The sequence below is a fragment of the Lacerta agilis genome, chromosome 2, assembly GCF_009819535.1.
Source record: "Lacerta agilis isolate rLacAgi1 chromosome 2, rLacAgi1.pri, whole genome shotgun sequence".
NCBI lineage: Eukaryota > Metazoa > Chordata > Lepidosauria > Squamata > Lacertidae > Lacerta > Lacerta agilis.
In genome coordinates, this window is record NC_046313.1 from 83,829,124 (window position 1) to 83,852,493 (window position 23,370).

At 45.0% G+C, this 23,370-nt stretch overlaps 1 protein-coding gene across 1 annotated transcript; it reads right to left on the reverse strand.

Annotated features, from left to right (window-relative positions):
* Positions 1 to 90: 90 nt before the first annotated feature.
* XPC (XPC complex subunit, DNA damage recognition and repair factor) lies at positions 91 to 22,757 on the reverse strand. The gene is given in 27 exon segments (XM_033141872.1): positions 91 to 1,559; positions 3,025 to 3,117; positions 3,852 to 4,017; positions 4,984 to 5,014; positions 5,017 to 5,067; positions 5,070 to 5,151; positions 5,798 to 5,823; positions 5,826 to 5,931; positions 6,856 to 6,937; positions 7,514 to 7,535; positions 7,538 to 7,579; positions 7,582 to 7,669; positions 7,672 to 7,692; positions 9,367 to 9,428; positions 9,431 to 9,517; positions 9,520 to 9,903; positions 9,906 to 9,972; positions 9,974 to 10,080; positions 10,083 to 10,317; positions 12,097 to 12,186; positions 13,066 to 13,183; positions 14,366 to 14,523; positions 16,479 to 16,563; positions 17,471 to 17,585; positions 17,905 to 18,047; positions 19,435 to 19,639; positions 22,364 to 22,757. Coding segments are annotated over 27 exon segments (3,021 nt in total). The 5' UTR covers positions 22,494 to 22,757; the 3' UTR covers positions 91 to 1,334.
* Positions 22,758 to 23,370: the final 613 nt, after the last annotated feature.

Consider the following 23,370-nt stretch of genomic DNA (forward strand, 5'->3'; position numbering starts at 1 on the left):
AAAGCTTTTATTTTAAACTAAGGATTCAGTACAAAAATATTTTTCCTGAATATTTTTAAAGTGCTAAATACTAGTTCAAGGGAGTTTTAAAAAAAAACCTGCAAAATTTTTCAGACAAGTAAAAATGTGTAATTTTTAAAGCTGTGTCAAGTGGTATCATTAACATTTTTTTGTAGCAAAAAGTGTGTATAAGTGAAAGCACTCTATAGAAGAGGCAAACAAGTCATTGACCAGTGATCATTAAGTAACAGCAGAATGCAAGCATATATCCTTATATGTCAGTTCTGTTTATATTGTGCTCACTCGGACCGTTTCAGACGGGCGCCATCGTAACTTCAGTTCAGTGCTCAAAACAGACATGGCTTATAATTATGAGGATGCAGAAGGAAGAGAGACAAATAAAAAACTAAATGATTCTTGAGAAGTCCCTCTACCCAAAGTTCCTACATACTTTTTTAACTAGCAAAAAGGTTCACATTTGTGTCTCTTGCACAAGCTCTCTAGAAATAAGTGGGGAAATGTGCAAGAGCACAATAAATGTTTTTCTTCTGGCACTCTCTCCACTTGCTTCTGTGTTGCTTGTCCTGGCAAATTTCATGGGGGACTGTGCCCAAAATGTGGGTGGCCCGCACCTTTTCCTGAAGCCAAAAAAGTTTTAAACTCTTTACAAGCAAAGGACATCACCACCTTCAAGCCCAAGTATGTCATCAATGGCTTGAAGGTGTAAATCGTCTTTCAGACAAACAGAAGGGATGAGGACAGTGAAAGAGACACTACTAACCAAGGAATTACAAAAATGTTCAAGGGGAAACAGCATTCACAAGGAGTCTTGACTGATAGCACCTAAGATAGAGGTGGGGAACCTGTTGGACTGCAACTCCAGCCAGCAAGGTCAGGGGCCAAGGATGATGAGATTTGTAGTCCCAGCTACTTCTGGGGAGTCACAGAATCCCCCACAACTGGTCTAAACCAGCCTGTTCCTCGTAACTCCACAAATACAAAGGAGCAAGGCTCACTCCTCTGAAGAGAGGGTAATAAAAACATACCTAATTCTAAGCTCTTTTAGCCAACTTGGCACAATCCACATTTGCAACTGCAAATGGAGTAAAATGTGTATTTTATGGCCAAGACTTAAAAAGGTTCCTATGAACTCCCTGATTTATTCTCGCCAGAAGTATTTTCACACACAAACAATTGCTCTCTGAACATATTGAGTCAAAACGTCCCATCTTGCAGCAAATAAAAAAATATTATTTCCTAAACCTGAAGCTATTTACAAGTTGGTTTCATTAAAAAAAGACTCTTCTTTTCTTTGCCACAGTGGCTGCTTCCAGTTACAGCTTCTCAAATGGGAACAAGTATTTTGCTTCAGCTTTCTTTTCCCTCTTGCTCTTTCTAGTCCTTTTCCCACCCTCCTTCTCTTGTTCCAGTTGCCGATTTTGGGGCCAAGAAACTTCCACATCCCCAGCTGGTGTCTCTGAGCTTGGTTCTCCGCCTCCTTCATCCTCATCAGAGGAGAACCCTCCTCCCGGAGTCACCATTGCTCCTGCTGCCTCATTCTGGAAGAGAAGCAACTATTACTAGTAAAAGAATGTGTGTACAACTGCCGTTCATTTTGAGAAGGAATACCAAGATGGTTCACAAACAAGTAAAAGCCAACAAATGGTGGAATGTTAACTGCTGCTGCGAAGACAACCTCATTTGCAATGGAGGCTGCAGCAAGACGACCAGCAGTACGAAGGAGTTTCAGCTGGCTGTGCAAAAACATCTGTGCAAAAACCAATTCCAATGTTTAGATGGTGATCTTGGACAAGTGCATTGACAAGAAAGTGGAATCACTGAAATAACAAGGCAATACTTTTCAGGATTTTGCCGCTGGCATGACTACAGGCGAAAAACCCTGGAGGTGAGAAGAATGTGTTCTCTTATCACTTATCCTATATGAACCTGCTTCCTTCTGTGGAAGGCTATGCCCTTTCCCACCACAACTAAGTCAAAGGAGCCACTGTGCATTTCAGCATCATTAGAGCAATTAAACACACTCCTAACCCACTATACATTCTGAAGTTATTAAAACAGTAAAATCTGCGTATTGGTTGCCAGCTAAGCATGGCTGATTTAAAAACCCCAAAGCCTTAATTGTGATGGTTTCACAATGCCCACCACTCTTTATTGCAATTTATTGTTACCTGTAACATCCCAGAAGGTGCGTGCATGTGTGAAGAAAGGGGCGGGGGGAGCTCAGTTCATATCTCCCCATTTCTGAAGTTAAGGAAGATTGATTTCCCTTCCCACTAGCTGTTGCAGAATTAACTTACTGTCATCTTCCTTCGTAAAACTTTAAACAGTTTTTGGCGATTTTGGTCAAGTGGCCTTCAGCATCTTGATCTAAGCCACTGCTGAGCACCGTCATCCAAATGGCCTGAAACAAACTGCAATCCTACTCACTTCTCAGAAATAAGCCACACTTAGGTAGGACTTACTCCTAAATAAGTGTGTACAGGACTGCGGGTGGCACTGTGGTCTAAACCACTGGGCCTCTTGGGTCTGCCGATCTGAAGGTCAGTGGTTAGGATCCCCACGCGGAGTGAGACTCCCATTGCTCTGTCCCAGCTCCTGCCAACCTAGCCGTTTGAAAGCACCACCAGTGCAAGTAGATAAATAGGCACTGCTGTGGTGGGAAGGTAACCGGCGTTTCCTGTGTGCTCCTGGATTCCCACCGCGGATGTACCATTGCACCAGAAGTGGTTTAGTCATGCTGGTCATAAGACCAGAAAGCTGTCTGGGACAACGCCAGTTCCCTCGGCCTGAAAAGCGAGATGAGTGCCGCAACCCATAGTCGCCTTTGACTGGACTTAACCTTCCGGGGTCCTTTACCTTTTTTTTACCTACAGGCCTGCACACACACCTCAGTCTGTGTATGTATACCTTGAATGTAAACCCCCCAGAGTTACTGTTAGCCTGAATAATGTCAGCAGGAACACCCTTATAGCAGTAAAATTACAGACGAAGGCCTTTTATTACCTTAGTAGAGTAGCGTCTCTTCAGTCTCTCGTTGATCAGAAGCCCTTTTGTCAGCAATTTCCAGTTCCCCAGGACTCTCTTCTCAGCTTCTGTTTTTTTTTAAAATTCACTCAATCCAGAAATCAAAGGATGGACACACACCCCAATCCAATTATAGCTGGCCTTACATTCTACAAAATAATAGCATGTAATTGACAGAACTCCATCAGCTCACAGGGAAGAAAGAGGATATCAAAGGCATTTATACAATCTGTGATATTCGCTGGTTATATTTATCAGTCGCCTCTAGGCAACATACAATACAAGGTAAAATAAAAACTATTAAAATACCAGCTGAATACAAGCAACTCAAAATAATGCAGCGATCAGCAAGAGAGAGAAAGATAAGCATCGACACCAATGCAACCATACGAAAACCGAGAACATGAATGTAAACTAGACTAAGTATCAGATTAAGCAGAGGCTAAAATGCAGTCAGCATTCATAGTCACTGGGCATGCTCAGTCCTCCCTTAGTTGTTTTGGGGGTTCCTACACTTAGAGGTTTTTTTAAATAAAAAAAATCTGCAAATTTTGGGGTTCCCTGCAAGCATCTTGTGCATGGAAGAATTTCGTTTTGGCAAAGTAAGCCCTGGCAGCCACACCTGATTATCAGAAATTGAAGAGAATGACTGCATATGCCGAGCGCTCCCTAACAATGACGGAGAAGTGCAATAGGAACTCCAATCGTGCAATAGATCCTTAAATGTTTGTAGTTTCCAGCTATCAACCTATCGGGATAGGAGGTGCTATAAGACACTGTGGAAACTATCAGCAGCTCTCCATTTAATTAGATCTGTAACGCTGCCAATTTCTGGCAGTGTCAGTTCCTGCTGCTCCAACTCTCAGAGTGATTCCCACCTCCTTTTCTTTCTTCTCTCTCTCGGCTTCTTCGTTCTCCCACGCTGCAACAAGCACTTCTTTGTACTCTTCGCAGATCACATAACCTTCGGTGCTGGCGAAGAAAAAGATGGCGAGAACTTGGTCATTTGTGCACTGAGCTGGGGAAGTTTTGAATGATCCTAGGAAGACAAATAGCCAACTGGATGCTGTTTTGAGTGTTGATGAGCTCCATTATATCAACACTTTCAAAGTGACAGGGGGAAATGGTTAGAAAATACCTTGGATCCCATGAGGGGCTGGAAGGTGAGACACAAGAATGATAAGAAATAGGAACAGAGGTAGTGAGTCAGACCATTAGCTCAGTAACTCGCACCAGCTCTCCAGGGTCTCATACAAGGGTTTTTCTCCCAGTTCTACCTGGAGATGCCAGAAACTGATCCTGCATGTAAATCAAAAACTCCACCACCGAGCTATGGAACTTCAAATAAATAGTTTCCTCTAGGGAAAAGTATTTAATCATTTAGCTCAGTGGTTCCCAAGCAGGGAAGCACTGGAGGTGTCCCACCAGACTTTGAAAAGCTGGTCATCACTGGATCAAGTTTGTCAATTTTGTTGAACGAAACAGATTAACTGGATTTTGAATAAATGTGTTATTGCCTTCCTTAGTGGGTTGTAGAAACTGCTATTCTGAATAAAAGTTTTTCATAGGGCAGGGGAGCCGGGGGATGAGTTTATGGAGCTAAGGGGACGGCGGCCCAAAAAAGTTTAGGAACCACTGATTTAACTTAAGCCAGTTCCTACTGTCTGCATGGCATGGGTTCAAAGACAAAAGACGCACACACAAACACAAAGGAAGGTAGCACAAAGAGAAACAGGTGCTCAGCTCCAACTTCTGCTAAGGGCACAGCAAAGTGACGGCTGCATCTCAGCCAACGCTACTCTCTGCGATTACTGCAGGTAAGCCATGTAAGGATGAACAGATCCAGGGCATATTCTCCGCTGGCAAAACAGGTGTCAAGAACAAGTGATGAAGGCCACCCCAAGCCTGATTAAAGTGAATAGTAGAAGTGTGACGTACACTGGGTGCGAGTAGCCACCATGAAAATCAATCCAGTAACAGCTGGGACACAGTCAATATCCAATTTACGCGCCACTCTATGGAGTTGGGAAGCTTTAGCTGCACACAGCCTATGGGCAACATGCTGGGTTGGAAGAGATACACATTCCCAAATTCATTCCGGGGAACCTGAAAACAAAACAGGGAGAAAGAAAAGTGGGGGGGGGGGTGAAGAGAGAGAGAGAGGAAGAAAAACACAATTATTCTAATACTTTTATGCAGAAATTGGTTCTTGCTGAAGTGCCAAGCACAGGACTGGTACCAATGAGAAACAGTAGATACATTGCAAGGGCGAGTACATTTTACAAGAATGCTAGGCGTAACGCAAAACTTTCTGTTAAATTATACAACCCAGGAGAGAAAGATTTAGCTTTACCAAAGTACCCACTCAATTTACCTTTATTCTTCATTTTCATTAATGTGAAATTCATTTCATTTTGTACAACTTACACCCCCCCCCCCGCCCCAAACCAGAACAGTGCGCAATACAGAGAAAGCCGTCATCACACAAGTATTTCACAGCACCATTAAAAAATCTAAAAACACAAAACTTTTAAAACTGCAATCTAATATCTACAATTGTTAGGTTCCCCAGGAACTTAATTCCCAAAGATCTGGATGGCTAAATAGATCAGCAATGAGGGGGGAATCATATTTTCCCAGGGAGGAAGCTCCAGGGTCTCGGGTCTGGGGCCACCACTGAAAAGGCCTCACCTTGTGCATTCACCACCCGAGCCACTCCCAGGGTGATCCTGTGATCTCTCCTCTAGCTTACCCTTCCATCCACAGCAACAGGGGGCTGTATTCCTCCGTTTGCCAGAGACCAAACAGAGCCAAGTCCTTTTTGTCTCTGTTTGCTGGTTCTGCCATCCGTGCTTTCCTCGCTTGGTTGGAGTAGCCTATAACCATCTGTGCAAACACAACACGAGTCCAGTATTCTCATCTGTCCCCACTTCTTGCCTGTAAAGTTCACAGTGTCAACCCAACCGTCTACCCTCTCAAGTGATGTTTGTGAGAGCCCCTGAAGCTCACTCATCTCACTAGAAGGGAGAAGCACCCACTGTCATGTCTGATGTCACGCAGAAGCATGAAAAGAAGATACACAAGCCACTCGTGAATGCTCTCTCACTGTTTCCTTGCAGCAACATCCCAGGCCACCACCAACTGCAAGGCTGCAGAACGGCTGCACTCTATTGATTCATAGCAATGGCAATCCAGAATTCATCTCTCCAGGGTCTCCCAAATACTGTACAAGTCTTTCCCAACCTGGTTACTTTGGGTTGTATGCAACTAGCTTTTACTCAGTTAGACCCATTAAAATTAATGACCATAACCAATGCAGGTCCATTCATTTCAATGGGTCTACTCTGAGTAAAAAAAAAAAATCCCCTATCCTTAGCTTTAATTGGATACAAATGAGGTGGGCTAATAATTACGATGGTTATACGGTAACTCCAGGACTGGAGACAGCACGCCTCTGAAACAAGTTCCTGGGGAACCAAAGTAAGAGAGAGCCATTGGTTCCCAGGTCTTGCATGTGGGCTTCCCATGGGCTGGCCACTGTGACTGGTTGATAGGCCAGGGATGGGGAATCTTTGGTTCTCCAGAAAAGTTAGACTACAACTTCCATCATCCCTGGCCACAGGCCATGCTAACTGGGGCTAACAGGAAGTGTAGTCCACAACCTTGGGAGGGTGGCAGGTTCTCCATCCTTTGGTCTGATGCAGCAGGCCTGTTCTGTTCTTCAGCTCATAAGCTGCATGCATCTCTCATTCTGCTACTGAGCTACAGGTGCCCAACTGCAGCCTCGGAGTGGATCTGCTGTCATCTTACCTTATAAGGCACCTCGCCAATCCTGACCACTCGAGCTTGCTTCAACCAGGTGTCTTTGGAGTGCAGCGTATGAATACAGTCTCTGAAAAGTCCAAAGGAACTGTGCCCTCAAATATTCTCAATGTGAGCACACGCATACATTTTTCTTTTAGGCGCTTCTCGGCCAATACAACCCAAATTCTGCAACCACTAAAAACCGAGTACATTTGCACAGATCAAACAGTTTTGCATAATTTTGATTTCTGTGAGTCATGGGAGGGAAAACAAGCTATGCGGGTTACGAAAAGCCCCAACTTCCAACCAACAGATTTCCCCACCCCTGGAGTTCATCAGGAATTGCCTATATACATGCACACGGGTGAGAAAATGTGCCTTTTCCTTTAAAAAGTAAGAAAATAACGGGGGACACCCAGGAACCTGAAGTCAGCACTCAGAAACAAATCTTGGCCAGCTGCTGCCACGCCAGTCAAGTTCTGCTAGGTCTAGCCCTAACGTTAACCCCCTTGTCTGTCTGTGGACCCTGGTTTGTTTTGTTTTGGGGTTGTTGTTTTTTTTTTAAAAAAAAAGAAAGGTGAACAAAAGTACTGGCAATGTGAAATCTGATATCTGATCACAGAGCAATGTAGCCACATGAAGTCACATTTCACGCCATACACACCTGGCAGATGACTCTCACCTGAATAAACAGCCTCCCCACGGCAATACCCTAGTATAGCAGCTGTCTCGGATAGATGGCTTCGTATTTAAGGAGATGCCTCTTCAAGGCATAAAGCGGGTGGTTCTTGTATTCACCAATGGCTGTAGGGAGGGGCTGGGTTCTTGAAGTTTAACTAGAAACTGGGAGACATGACGTAAGTGTGACTTATATAGAGTTTACGCTGCACAAGCAGATTCTTCAATTATTTGGAGGGCAAAATACAGACAGTATCAGTGCCAGATTACAGGATTACTTGATCCAGGGGTCATAAGGGAGTCATCCCTGCTCTAACAAACACTGACGGAACTTCTGTATCAACCGAGACCACGTCCTCCAGGTGGAATACTTTAATTCATAGAGTCCGTTCACACACTCAGCTGGGAGTCATCGACCGATGAATGAATACGCAACAGACCCACTAGGGATAAGCAGAAGACCCACGAGATAGTTGTCACAGTGGCCACCAACTTGTACAGGTTTAAAAAACAAATTCATGGAGGACACGCTGACTCTGGCTACTAGGCATGACAGCTGCGTACACCTCCAGTATCAGTTGCTGGGGAACATGAGCCGGAGAGGGCTGTGGCACCTATAGGCTTTCCAAAGGCAACATCTGGTTCATCACTGGGTGAACAGAATGCTGTTACCCATATTGGACGTGAAACTGTTCTTATACACCAGTTACCCAACTGGGTGTCCAGGTGCTTTTTTAAGACTATAACTCCCATCATCCCTAGCTAGCAGGACTAGTGATCAGGGACGATAAAAAAAAAACAACTGCTGGAGACCCAAGTTGGGGAACCCTGTTATACACAAAAATGATTTAAAGTGCTTTTGTTGTTAAATTGCTTTGTGATGTCTTATAGGAAGCAGTTCATAAATGGAAAGAAATCAATGGAATTATAAGTAATGCTGGACTCGAACAGGCTTTTGGTCTGACCCAGCAGTGGCTCTTCTGATATCCTTTGTTGTGAGAGCCAGCACTAAGGCACTCTTCAAGCAAGCAGAGAATTCCAGAAGCCATGCTCCAAGCACAAGCAGAAGGGGCTTGGTTAGAGGAATCTCACCCTAAACAACTCTGGTCATTACGATGGCTGAAATCATAACATACCCTGCCATAGCTCTGGATTGCTATGACCACCCTAGGCCTAAATCCTGCCCGCACCCTCACATTGCTGAATTAAGTTGGTACTAGCTTGATAACCCTGCCACACCTGTACCCTCCATTTCCTTCTCCCTCCTCCCCAAGGCCAAGCTTGTGCCATTAATGAACCCAAAGGCACTTGACTCATAGACTCATCTTCCCATGTATTTCTACACCCACCATGTTTACACAGGTAAAGGTAAAGGGACCCCTGACGATTAGGTCCAGTCGTGTCCGACTCTGGGGTTGCGGCGCTCATCTCGCTCTATAGGCCGAGGGAGCCGCCGTTTGTTCCGCAGACAGCTTCTGGGTCATGTGGCCAGCATGACAAAGCCGCTTTCCTGGCGAACCAGAGCAGCGCACGGAAACGCCATTTACCTTCCTGCCGGGAGCGGTACCCGTTTATCTACTTGCACTTTGACGTGCTTTCGAACTGCTAGGTGGGCAGGAGCTGGGACCGAACAACGGGAGCTCACCCGTCGCAGGGATTCGAACCACCGACCTTCTGATCGGCAAGCCCTAGACTCTGTGGTTTAAACCCACAGCGCCACCTGGGTCCATGTTACACAGACCAGGTATCAAAGTAGCAAGAGAGGGTGGAGGGACCTCTTAGTCAACCAGGACATAGTTTTGTTCCTGGAGGAGGAACCCACCAGCTCCCTTCTGTTACCTCCCTTTCTTCCTTTCTCTCTCGCTCCACAAAAGGGCTTCTGTACGGTTCCAAAGTGTCTTCCACCATTCGGCATCCACGCGGCACTTCCTTGTTGACGTCATCCACGCCGTGTCGTATCTTTGTGTCACATCCTTGACGCACCCGTTTTATCAATGCCGATGATGTAGCACACTGGCTTTGTGGCATGTCTGAAGCACAGCAGAGGCTGCCCAACGGTGCCATGGACGCAGTCCACACTGACCCACTTGTCCTCCGTTCGAGAAAAAACCTCCAGCCACTGGTCAGTGCCCCTCTGTTTACCTGGTCCCACATTGCCTCCTTCGTCCTCATCGCTAGAAATTATTTTGTTCCTTTTCTTTGAGGGGTTTGAAGAGCCTGGGGTAGCCGCTTCCCCCAGCGAACTCTCAACCGTCCGAGAGTTCTTGGGTACATTCAGCACCGCAGGCCCAGACTTCCGCCTGCTGTTAAGAGCTGCTTTTGCTTTTGGGGTCCCTAGTGACGACCTCTGTTTCCTCTTGGGAGTTTCGAAGTCTCATCAGAGATGCTACTTTCATCCTCGTCTTCCTCTGAAGCATGGAATTCAGAATCTCTGCCATCATCGCTTGCCACTCTCCTCTTTATATGACACTTTTGAAGCCACTTTTCGTAGGCGGTCATTTTTGGTCCTCCCCAACCCTCCCTTTTCCCTCAGGTTGCTCACACCAGGTTCTTTTCTTCATGAGAACTCCTGAGTGCAGTAGGTTTATTTACTGTCCTTTTGGCTCCTGTTGGGGCTGATTTCCTGTCAGCTTCCTGGCTCCTTGACAGGACCTTCTCTTGGCCTGCCTCCGGCTTGGCCTTAACAGGCCCTGCACATTTTTTCGAGGCACGTTTAGGCTTTTTGGCAGAGCCATCCGATTCCTCGGAAACTGCACTGAGAGAGCGCTTCTTGGAGGAGGTGGCCTTTCCCTGAGGGGTAAAATGAAGAAGAGGGCGGTGGACCATCAAAAGACAAGGCAGTAAGACATAAACACTGCAGTGTTTCAAATAGTTTTGGTCTCAAATATGTTAGCTGGTAAAAGAGAGCTGCTCTGCTCTGAATTAGCAGACATGTAGAATTTGCCCTATGGAAGATATGAGCCCACAGCGGTACATAATCTACAATGGAGATACTAAGCTGTAGATTTTGCCATGGAATAATAATAATAATAATAATTTATTTGTACCCTGCCCATCTGGCTGGTTTCCCCAGCCACTCTGGGCGGCTTCCACATATATTAGGATACGTTAAAATATCACAGATTAAAACTTCCCTGAACAGGGCTGCCTTCAGGTGTCTTCTGAATGTAAGGTAGTTGTTTATCTCTTTGACCTCTGATGGGAGGGCGTTCCACAGGGTGGGTGCCACTACCGAGAAGGCCCTCTGCCTGGTTCCCTGTAGTCTTGCTTCTCGCAGCGAGGGAACTGCCAGAAGGCCCCTCGGCGCTGGATCTCAGTGTCCGGGCTGAACAATGGGGGTGGAGACGCTCCTTCAGTACACTGGCTGAGGGCCATTTAGGGCTTTAAAGGTCCAGCACCAACACTTTGAATTGTGCTCGGAAACGTACTGGGAGCCAATGTAGATCTCTCAGTACCTTACTGGAGACAGTTCTGAGCAAATATCTGTGTGTACAGAGGCACCTCCTCTGTTCAACAGGCCTCTTACTTATTCACTATGCTCATTTCCTACCTTTCCTGCAATGAACTAAAGGTAGCATGCCTGGGCCTTCTCCGACCTTTTATCCACAGAACAACCGTCTGAGGTAGATTAAGCTGAGGGCTGATTGAGCTTCATGGCTGAGTGGGGATTCGAACCCAAGTCTCCCTAAGTCCTAGTCAGACACTCTAACCACTACACCACTGGGCTTGTGGGCAAGCTCGTGACATCACGATCTCTATTCTGTTTGAGGAACATACACAGGCTAAACACATAATCTAGACCTGCATTTCCAGAATGTGTTTTTGTACTACAGTGGTACCTTGCTTCTCAAACTTAATCTGTTCTGGAAGTCCTTTCCAAAACCAAAGCGTTCCAAAACCAAGGCGCGCTTTCCCATAGAAAGTAATGCAAAATGGATTAATCCATTCCAGACTTTTAAAAACAACCCCCAAAACAGCAATTTAACATGAATTTTACTATCTAATGAGACCATTGATTCATAAAATGAAAGCAATAAACAATGTACTGCAGTCACAGAATTAATCAATCAGTAGCTGAACTGGGTTCCACACACGTCACAAAAACAAACAAAAAGAGCCGCAAAAACAAAAACGCAAAATAAATAGCAAAAACAGACAGACCTCAGCATAACATTCAAAATGGAAGTGTGGGCACTCAAAACGGAGCATGTTTGGCTTCCTAAAAAAGTTTGCAAACCGGAACACTTACTTCTGGGTTTGCAAGGTTTGGGTTCCAGGTTGCTTGAGTGCCAAGGCGTTTGAGAACCAAGGTACCACTGTACTTCCAATGTGCTGTGAGGGAGATAAACAAGTGATCTTAATAGTGAACACTCTGGTGTTTGCAACCACTTGTCCATTAAACGGTTACGCTGATTAGCATAGGGAAAAGTCATATCGTGCAAGTATTTCAGCTCTTTGTAATGCTTGGGGTGAACCCATTTATTTGAGAACTGCTGCTTTACAGAGTCATCCTAGGCATGTTTGCTTCAAAGGAAGTCTCACTGAGAGCCCTCCTGGAGACACACCTACCTTTCCCGTCGGCACTTTCAGAGGAATGGGCTGCAGAGACAACACAAGGCGGCACAGTAGCTGCAACGCTCGCAGAATGAGTAAAAATATCTATTTGAAAAAATGAAAAATATTATTGTTTGTTAGTTTGGATCTGGAGTTATGTCAATGGAGGTTTTCCCTCCCACCCTCCACTTTGTTTTTAACCAAAGGATTTTAACCCACAGGACTTTGTAACAAATTTCTAGTCTAAATCCAACTAAAGTGACCCAGAACAGCCTTTCCCCGCAGCAGATTGGCATACTGGAGACTTTGACCTCCTCTCCATGTACTGTGAGGGATGCCGAAGCCACCTATGCCAGTTGGGGGTCGATGTAGCTTCTCTACCAATGTACCCTGAGTGGTAAGCTAACTAGGAAAGTAGAGGGCTCTCCACGTACGCCAATGAATGATGGAGGAAGTACAGGTTGCACATTTCTTGTTTTCACTCAAGTATTTGTGTATCGATCACAAAGCAGTTTCCAAAACCCCAACAGCAAAATTTAACAATGCCCATATAAATTACAACATTGAAAAAAAAATGCAACCAATCATCCTGTAATATCAAAGCATCGTGAAATTTACATAATTGGTTAGCGTTAAAATGTAAAAATCCACAGATCTGCACAGCAAACCAGATCCATCACAAGCCTGGGTGAATAAATAAGAATAAGGGTGTATCTTGGGGGTGATGGAAGCTCGTCAAACATGGAGATACCCATTCCACTAAGGGAAAGGACTCCCCTCTACTTCATGGGGGGGGGGGATATATGCATTCACAAATTCCACTCCCAACCCTACCTGGAGACTGAACTTGGGAGCATCTGCATGCAAGAAAGCTACTACAAAGCTGCATCCCTTTTCCAAGGGGCCACTGATTGGCTTCACGCTTCCCCCAACACAGTTACTAAGAAAGCAGTCTGACGTGCGCCAAAATTCCTTGTCACTTACATGAACCAATTCCTCCTCATCTCGTGCAGCATACACAGCAAAACGCCTCTCTAGGGTGGACTGCCAACTTTCTTCATTATCAGAGAGCTCCCCGTTGACAGTGAAAGTCGCAACAAACCTTAAAGAAGGAAACAATATTCTATTTTTTTCCCTACTTGCCTGGCTAATAATGCCTTAATAGCTCACCCCCACAAACAACCTTCAAGTCTCTGAAGGGCTGTCACACCCGGAAAGTGAAGCAAAAGGCAGGATCAGGACCAATGGACAGACATCGCCGCGACTCCCTGGTCCTGAATGGGGTAGCTGTGCTCCTGAAGGACCAGGTGCGCAGCCTGGTTGTCATTTTGGACTCACAGCTATCCATGCAGGCGCAGGTCAGTTCTGTATCCAAGGCAGCTGTCTACCAGCTCCATCTGGTACGCAGGCTGAGATCCTACTTGCCCGCGGACTGTCTCGCCAGATTGGTGCATGCTCTAGTCATCTCCCGCTTGGACTACTGCAATGCACTCTACGTGGGGCTACCTTTGAAGGTGACCTGGAAACTACAACTAATCCAGAATGTGGCAGCTAGACTGGTGACTGGGAGTGGCCACCGAGACCATATAACACCGGTCTTGAAAGACCTACATTGGCTCCCAGTACGTTTCCGAGCACAATTCAAAGTGTTGATGCTGACCTTTAAACCCCTAAACGATCTCAGCCCAGTATACCTGAAGGAGCGTCTCCACCCCCATTGTTCAACCCAGACACTGGGGTCCAGTGCCGAGGGCCTTCTGGCGGTTCCCTCCCTGCGAGAAGTGAGATTACAGGGAACCAGGCAGAGGGCCTTCTCGGTAGTGGCGCCCGCCCTGTGGAACGCCCTGCAAGGAAATAAACTACCGGTACTTTCTGACTTTTAGAAGACATCTGAAGGCAGCCCTGTTTAGGGAAGTTTTTAATGTTTTATGTTTTATTGTGTTTTTAATATTCTGTTGGGAGCTGCCCAGAGTGCCTGGGGAAATCCAGCCAGATGGGTGGGGTATAAATAATAATAATAATAATAATAATAATAATAATAATAATAATAATAATAATAATAATAATAACTAATGGTAAGAGGCTTGGGTGGTGGTGACTTGGGTGATTTACGCAGAGGCTGACAACCATGTGTCAGGACCGCTATAACTGCAGCCGACATGAGCACAAGGAGCTGTGCTGGATGTCCTTCAGGGACCCCTTCCCACTCTATATCGCATGTAAAAGTGCAACACCATCAAAACAAAACAAAAATAACCTGGATTGAGAGAGAGAAGCCCCTTACCACTTCACAAGATTTGACAGGAACAGGCGGTCTACGCGGCCCGCAGGCACTTTAGTAAAATGAGTGGGGATGATAGAGAGGCCGATCGCCTGGAGATCCGGCTGAGAGCAGATCCTGTTTCTATGGAAGCCATTGGCTAACAGGCACAATAGGTGGACCTGTTGGGAGAAGGAAGCAGCTCCCAGGAGAGAGGAAGTGGCAACGGATAGTCATGCTACATAAGGCTCCCTGGTTTTGTTTCCATGCCTCAAAAGACACTGACCCAATACATCCAAGTTTGCCGCCAGGGAGCCAGGAAAGGTTATCGGCAGCAGCCTGCGTGAGGAAGCACCTCCCTGTGAGCAACTCTGAACACCGGTGTGTGTGGGGGGGGGGCTGTTTCCTCCGAGATCTGCGGCCAAGAAATTCAGGAGCAGCCTGCCAGTTTGGAACATTTGAAGAGTGGAAGTGGGGAGGAGACTTATAAGGAATTCACCCCCTCCATCCCAACCCAACTGCCTCTGGCACCTGCTGCCAGGAGACAGAAGAGCTGTTAGAAGCATCAGCTGCCTGGGTGAGGAAGCCTTGCCCAATGAGGACAACATCCTGGTCCTCTCTTTTACTGTATTTTGAATATAATGTCAGCTGGCCTAAAGAACTTCAGTTAGTAGTGGGGCTTACATATTTAAAATAAGTTTTTTGTTTGTTTGTTTGTTTTTTTTTAAAAAGCTCCCACATTTGAGCATTGCTAGGGTCACCTTTACTTTTCGAGGGAAGAAAACGGGCTGTGGGACTTTTCTGTGACCAGTTGTCCTTTTCAGATCCAGAAGATAACTTTAATCCATTTCTTCATGTTTTCTTCCTGTTTGTCTGGTGGTAGTGCTGCTGTTTCAACCCACTTTAGATCAGGCTGCAACCTGGTAGTGAGTCCTGGTGCAACAGTTGGGCTAATGCCCCAGACATGGAACAACCTCGTGGTTGAGGCCAGAACAAGTTCTTCCGTCTCTGCCTTTTATAAGATTTACAAACCCCATCCGCCTCATCTGGTGTCTGCATGCTAAATTTATCAGCAGCCTGTGGTTTCTTTTCTTTTTTTATGTTACTGCACCTGGTATAGGTTTCTTTTTAACTGTTCAGCTTATGGTTCCAATGCGCTCATTTGCATTTCGGTTGTGGTTTTTAAATATGTATCTGTTGTTTGCATGCTGCTTTGGGTGAAGGAAAACTTGCCCAGAACCATTTTAAAACAAACATACATAGGCAAGTTACAGGTAGGTAGCCGTGTTGGTCTGCCATAGTCAAAACAAAATAAAAAATAAAAAAATTCCTTCCAGTCGCACCTTAAGAGACCAACTAAGTTTGTTCTTGGTATGAGCTTTCGTCTGCTTTCAATAATTAATCTGAAGAAGTGTGCATGCACACGAAAGCTCATACCAAGAACAAACTTAGTTGGTCTCTAAGGTGCTACTGGAAGGAATTTTTTTTATTTTTTATTTTGTTATACATAGGCAAGTTTAAGCCCAGTCAGACGACAACTGTACCAAGATTTCAACCATTGTATGTAGAGGGGAAATTGGTTCTTTGAGCAACATTAGCTGTATTCATATGTTGTAGTAAACCATACTTAAAAGTTTCCGGTGAGTGCACAGATCACTCTGACTTTGCTTCTCTACAGTAACAAACCCCGATCCCGGCTTAGTGTTATATCCGACCTGGGGGTCGTGGTTTGACTTCGCATTGTGGGTTGTTTGGAGTAAAACTATCCACGATTCCTGGTTCAGATGTAACATTAAACCAGAGGCTGCCATTTGTTGCTCCTGATTGGGAAGCAGGGAAGCGGCAAAGCAGAAGCCATCTGTATGTTCATGGTAAACCATGATTGTGATGCACAAGCCTATTTGCTGTGTTCTAAACCAACTACGTCCCTGCTTCCCTAGAATGACTTGGGGTGTCAATATTGCTCTTGTCCTTGTAACAACACGCTGAATTACTATTTGGAAATACTAAAGTGCCAGGATTTCCAATAAACTCTTCTGCCAAGTGCCAGAACAAGGTAACAGAATGGAAGTAGAACTCTTGAGCCCTGCAGTGTCTGCCTTCTTCCAACACAGTAATTACTATTCAGGTGTATTACCTTGTGTGTGTCTTCATGAACTCCCTTGTTGAAGCGCTTCATCATTCTCCGCAGATACGTCTCAAACTCGGCCTGCCTTTTCTCTCTGCAAGATGACCAAAATAAACCAAAGAGTGAGTGCCAGGCAGTGATGTTCTCAAGGCCTAACATTCCAGCTTCTGAGCAGGAACCTGAAGCCAGAAAACAAAGCAGCGCATTCATATGCTACTGGGTGCATGAGGCTACATACACTATAGCTCTGTTGAGGTATTATACCTGAACAGGAAATTTCCCCTCATGGAGGAGAAACGGGGCCCTGCCTGCTAGCCCTGTCGCTCCTACCTTCTCTGTTCCTGACCTTCTGTTGAGTGGGGAAGGTTCAAAGGGGGATTTTACTGCATTTGCCTGAGTGTGAGTAGAACTCTCCATGCAATTGGGGACCCTGATAAAGGGAAGGCTAGGGAACTGAGAGTGCAAGGGCTGTCAGGTGAAGCTTCATGTCTCCTGCATGCTATGCTATTTTCTGTTCAGGCATAACTGGGTTTGTGTGTGCTGCTGGTTGTGTGTATTTATTTCCTGTATTTATATTGTGCCTTCCTAACCAATTTAGGCTGCCAAACCAATATAACAGAACAGCCTGTTACATTTTTAATTCTTGTTTTATTGTAAGCGCTGTAAAAAGAAGTGGATCCAGCTGCCCAACACACACACACACAACCACAAACAAAATGCCAACCAAGAGCTACCAAGAGCTTAGGCAAGCAGAAATGTTTTTTTACTTCACATCTACCTCACAATGACTTTGCTGAATTCACCCCTAAAGTCCCGGTGCCACAGTGGAAAAGGCCCTGCCACCCACCCAAGTTCTGGAGATGGAAATGTCTTAAGCAAGGCCCTCAGTAGAAGAACGTCTTCAACCATGCAGCCTTTTTTCATTCCAGTGGTGCAGGAACTCCAAAGGGCAAATCAGCCACGAAGGCCTACTAATTCCAAACTCACAGGCCTCAACTTACCTTCTCTCTCTTTTCTTCGCCTGCTCGGGTGTCTCAATTTCTATCTCAACTGTTTTGTTGGGCAACGCCGGTGCAGGAAGTTCTTTGAGTATCTCTATCTCAGGTTGATGAAGTTCTGGAAGCAAACATCCCAGTCTAATTAGTGTGTCTCCAATAATGTCCAGTAAGATGACGTGCAGTTAAATTCTAACTCAGGGCTGCTTCTGAAACTTCTCGGCACTGGAGCTTAACCCTAATGACAGCACCATGCAACAGCAGGGTGGGGGAACCTGAGTTCTCTCCACCCCTGGGAGGATACTTTGACAGGGGGGCAAAATTCAGCTATGATAAAACCTGGGTGACTTTGGCATGACAATAATGTGTCCGAATAATGATAAACCAAAATAACCAACGGAAACAAGATTTACACAGCAATTTTTTAAAAAATGCATTACCTTCCACATCTTCCCACTCATCCTCACTTTCATCATCTTCATCATCATCATCACCATCTTCTTCTTCATCTCTTGCTCTCTTTGTGACGGGAGATTCTTTTTTTGCATTTGTTTCCTTCTTTAGAGGAGTGCTCTGCTGACCACTAGGATGTGGGGAAAGAAACAACCGCAGAGTTGAAGGGGACCTCAAAGGTTATTCATCCAAGCCCTTCCAATGAAGAAAACCCACTGTCAGACAGCTTGTACCTCCAGGAATTTCTTCCTAACGTTAGCTAGTTTAAGGAAAAACAAGCAAGCACCTGAAACTGACTTTCAGGTGTAGTGGTTAAGAGTGGTAGACTTGTAATCTGGTGAACCGTGTTTGTGTCTCCGCTCCTCTACATGCAGCTTCTGGGTGACCTTGGGCTAGTCACACTTCTCTGAAGTCTCTCAGCCCCACTCACTTCACAGAGTGTTTGTTGTGGGGGAGGAAGGGAAAGGAGAATGTTAGCCGCTTTGAGACTCCTTAGGGTAGTGATAAAGCGGGATATCAAATCCAAACTCTTCTTCTTTCTAGAGAATGTGTATCTGATGGTCCCAGAAAACTGTATTTCTTTTCCTCTCTCACACACATTTTCCAGGTTTGTGTAGATTTGCTCAAATTTAATGGGGAAACAAGGCAAGATTCCTCACCCCCACCCCAGTACAAGACAGAAGTTTAAGCCTTGACTCTTTACAATGCCTCTTTCACAGCAGAAGTGGTTAACTCTTGATGAGCAGTATCAGGAGGACCACCCAACTCCCATCATCTCTTGGCACCAGCTTTACTGGTTAGGGCTGTTGGGAACTGGAGTCCAAAGACATCAGGAGGCCGTACAGGTGAGCCAACCTTGCCTTGCAGGAAGATCCCTGAACCTGTTCACCTTCCACTGAGATTTACACAGCGGATTCAACGATACAAAACCGTCCACAGTAATGTAGCATTCCAAAGCTACGTGTGTCTTCGTTGACAGTCGTACCTTGGTTGTTGAAAGCCTTGGTACTCAGACGCTTTAGCTCCCGAACGCCGCAAACCCGGAAGTGACTGTTTTGGTTTGCGAACGTTCTTTGGAACCCAAACGTCCGATGGGGCTTTGCTTTGGTTTCTGAATGTTTTGGAATTCCAATGGACTTCCGGAACGGATTCCGTTCGACTTCCAAGGCAGGAAAGAGAACAGATGCATCTACACTTTAGCATCTTATCCACAAGTTGGTTAAGCTGGAATACCAGGACTGAGAGAGGATTAATTCACATTGCGGTGGTTTGGATGTCACTCTAGTAGTTTAATTTTACATATAAATAAATATGTGCACACCCATACAAAGACCAAAAGTTTTACCCATGCATTGGCATCAGGTTTTCTATGGGTTCAGAGGACAAGACTAAGAAGAAGCACCAAAAAGAAGTCAATCGTATCATTGCCCTAAGGATGACATGAGCGGATGTTCGGATCCAGGAAATAAATAAATAAATAAATCATCTCTCAATGAAAACCCTAAGCATTGATTTACCTGCATTTTACCCTTTTTTTACAAGACCCTTTACTTTCTGCCACTTTATTCTTTTCCTCTTTCACTTTGGGCTTTGGTCCTTTCTGATTCGAATTTCTGCATGGTGGTTGAAAGATTTCCCTCTCCCGTTCCTTTTCCTTCTTTTTTCCAGAAGCTGTTTTGGGCAACCTTTTCTTCTGACTGGGTTTTTCCTCTTCAAAATCATCTGTATGGAAAGAAAATGTGACGACGGTAAAAAAAACGGTTAGGGTGGGGGATGGGAATGCAAGCTTAATCCGAATTAAAACACCCAAACTGGTTCCAATAGTCTTTTCCATAAACCTTTACAATCCCTTCCTCCCATTAGATCTTGAATCAACACTACTGTGATGCACCATGAACCCAAAGTTTAAACCTGTTGTTATTATTTTGCTGCTGCTATTTCTACTTTGTTATACAACAACATGGGACAGCTGCATATTCCTGCGTTGAAGGGGGTTGGACTAAATGATCCTCGGGGGTCTCTTCTAACTCTACAATTCTATGAAAAAGACAGGAGGGGAGATATCCAGAGCTGCCTATCTATTTGCAGAATGACTTTTATTTTATTTTTTTATAAGATTTTATTATTTTTCCATGAAACAAGACAAAACAACATTAAACCTACATGCATAAACACCAAAAAAAAACATAATAAACAATCAACAATACAAAAATACAACAAAACCATACAGCAAAACAAACTTATACAAACCTTACTATATACTTATCTCTGTTTCTAAACTTGTTTTAACTTCTTGGGGGGACTTCCCCTGGTCCCTCCTCTGTCTTCAAAAACATATATACTTTTAAGGTAGCTTCATTTCTTTTGTCCTTAACTTATACTCAATATTCTAATATTTTTTAAATTTATCTAAACCAGAATATTCCTTAACATATATTCTATATCTTGTCATCTTCTTATACAAATAGATCTATCCAATCAAATAATATCTTCTTAAACAATTATAGCTCTACTTATGCTTCTAAAGCCGATTCTTTTATATATTCCTGCACAAACAATCAAACATTCATTTTAACATGATTAACTAAATAGTCTTTAAATTTCTTCCAATCTTGTGACACCTTCTCCTCCCTCTGGTTTCGGACTCTGGCGGTAAGGTCTGCAAGCTCCATGTACTCCATCAGTTTCATCTGCCATTCTTCAATTGTCGGTATCTCTTCGCCCTTCCAAGTTCTTGCCAATAAAATTCTAGCAGCTGTTGTGGCATACATAAAAAACACTCTATCCTGACTGGGTATCTCATCATTGGTCATGCTCAAGAGAAAAGCCTCTGGTTTCTTGCAAAAGGTAATTTTCATTACCTTCTTAAGCTCGTTATAAATCTTATCCCAGAAGGCCCTTACCCCTGAACACGACCACCACATGTGATAAAAAGTACCTTTTGACGATTTACATTTCCAACACACATCCGACATTTTAGAGTTCATTCTAGCTAGCTTAACTGGTGTCAGATACCATCTATATAGCATTTTCATTACATTTTCTCTTAAACTATTGCAAGCAGTAAAATTAATATCTTTCCTCCACAATCTCTCCCAGTCATCCATCATAATATTATGACCAACATCTTTTGCCCAATCTATCATTGTTGATTTAACCAACTCATCTTTAGTATGCCACTCTAGCAACAAATTGTACATCTTGGAAAGGTTTTTTGAGTTCGATTCGATCAGTTCTGTTTCCAGTTTTGATTTCTCCACCTGAAAACCAACTTTTTTGTCGATTTGCAGAATGACTTTTAATCTAGCAGATGAGTCCACTAAACCAAGGGGAGTGGTGATTTTCAGCTGTAGGTCTCTGTGCCGCTTCCCACACTATTGGGGGGGGGGTGTCATAGCTGTCAACCCTCCCTGCTGTTTCCCAATGCTATAATAAGAGAATTTCCTGCAAAAAAGGGAAAGGTTGACAGCTATGGGGGAGGGTGTCCTCCAACCTTCTGGAACAGAGGGGGTGTCACAGGGGGCTACAGTATAAATGAGGAATTGCCTCCCCTTCCCTTATGTTAACAGATACCTCCTTGGGTTAAAAGCCGCTCTGCAAATGGATAGGCAGTGATGGATATCACCAAGCTTATTTACAGAAACAGAATCTTAAGACTGTGGCAAAACACTTCTCTGAATTATTTTACTTTATATATAAGTTTCTATCCCACCTTTCTAATGCTCACGCACTACTTGGTTGGGCTTAGCCAATTTAAAATCGCAACATTATGCCAAATAATGCAATGCAACATGCAAAATACACTCTCCCCCCCCCCCAAACCTTGACCATACCTCAGGAACTTTTGCTGTTCCTAAGTAGAATGTTCATGTTTAGGTAACAAGGGTAACCTCTTCACGTGTGTGTGTGTGTGTGTGTGTGTGTGTGTTTAAACAAGACAACTAGGAGGAAACCTCTTTTGGTAACCACGTGACATAGTTGTATAAGGTAGTATCAGGAACATGAGAAGTTTGATTCACAAGCAGGCATGCCGAACTTTGGCCATTCACAATGGAATTCCATTCAGAGCATGTGCAAAACTGTTGATTTTTACATAACCCAGGAGCGGGCGAGGTGCAAAGGGAGAGTGAGCCCAGTGAACCGTTGGTAGCTTCACGAAAGCTCAGTCGGTGCGTGAGACTCTTAATCTCATGGTCGTGGGTTCGAAACCCACCTTGTTGGGCAAAGGATTCCTGCCTGGCAGGTGGTTGCACTAGAACTAGACTCCCGTGGTCCCTTCCAACTATGATTCTAAAGCTGCAATCCAAACTCCTGGGAGTGAGCCCTGTCGACTTCAATGGTACTTAATTCTGAGTAGCCACGGTTAGGCTTGAGCTGCAAAGGCTGTCAAGGAACAGGCTGTAGGTTAAGGCTATTCTGCATCCCGCCGCCGCCGCCCCCACTCACCCTCTTGCTGCTGCTGCTGCTGCTGCGTTTTAGGACCGGAGGAGGAGGAGGAGGCGGAGGCTGCAACTTCTCCCTTGAGCTTCTTGCCCACCCCCGGCAGCTGCACGACCCCCTTGCGCTTCTTAGCCATCCTGATCCACGGCAAATCGGCCTGGAGGAGCAGCGGGAGAAGGGCGAGAGAGAGAAGCCCGCGAGAGAAGCCACCGGCAGGCGCGGATGGAGACACAAAGGAGAAAAGCCAAAACAGGAGGGTGGGAAACACTATCTGCGGAAGGCGGCGGCTTAAAAACAACACGGGGAGCAGGGTTGTTGCATCTGTTGTTCTCCCTTTCTCTCGCAAGTGGCCCCGCGCGATGCTGGGCTGGCAGCTTGCGTCGCTCCTCCTTCCTGACGTCCCTTCCGTGCCGGGTCTGAGCGGCGTGCAGCCTGCAGTCTTGGGGGGGGGGGGAATGAAGCTGCTGTTCAGGGTTCAACAGTTTAGCCCTCCTCACAAGCGACGGGGCAACTGAGAAGCATTGCAATATACAGATTTTGGCAGGAGAAGCCGGGAAATGGGACTCACGGGCGCTTTGAGATCACAGGGCAGCCCGCACCTCTCAGAAATAAGGAACATGGTTTGAAACTTGTGCCGCTTTTGGGAGAAATCCGTCCCTTTCACACACGCACCCAGTATAAAACCTGATACAATTTTAGTGGCCTTTACCCAAATCAGGCCCAAAGTGCTCCCATGGCCAAAATCAACCATCTTTTATGTGTGTCCTATTTTGTATTTTATGGGAACTTCCCCCAACTTGCAGCACAATGCTATATATACATCAGGGAGTCTTGTGTCACCAAGGAGTCCAGCAGCACAATCCTAACCATGTCTACTCAGAAGCAAGCCCTACTGAATTCAATAGGACTTACTCTCCGTTAAGAGAGCTTAGGACTGCATATGTATTATGCCTGGCATAAGGCTCTTGTGTTTTTTTTCTACAACACAGCTACCCCTCTGGAAAGTCTATACA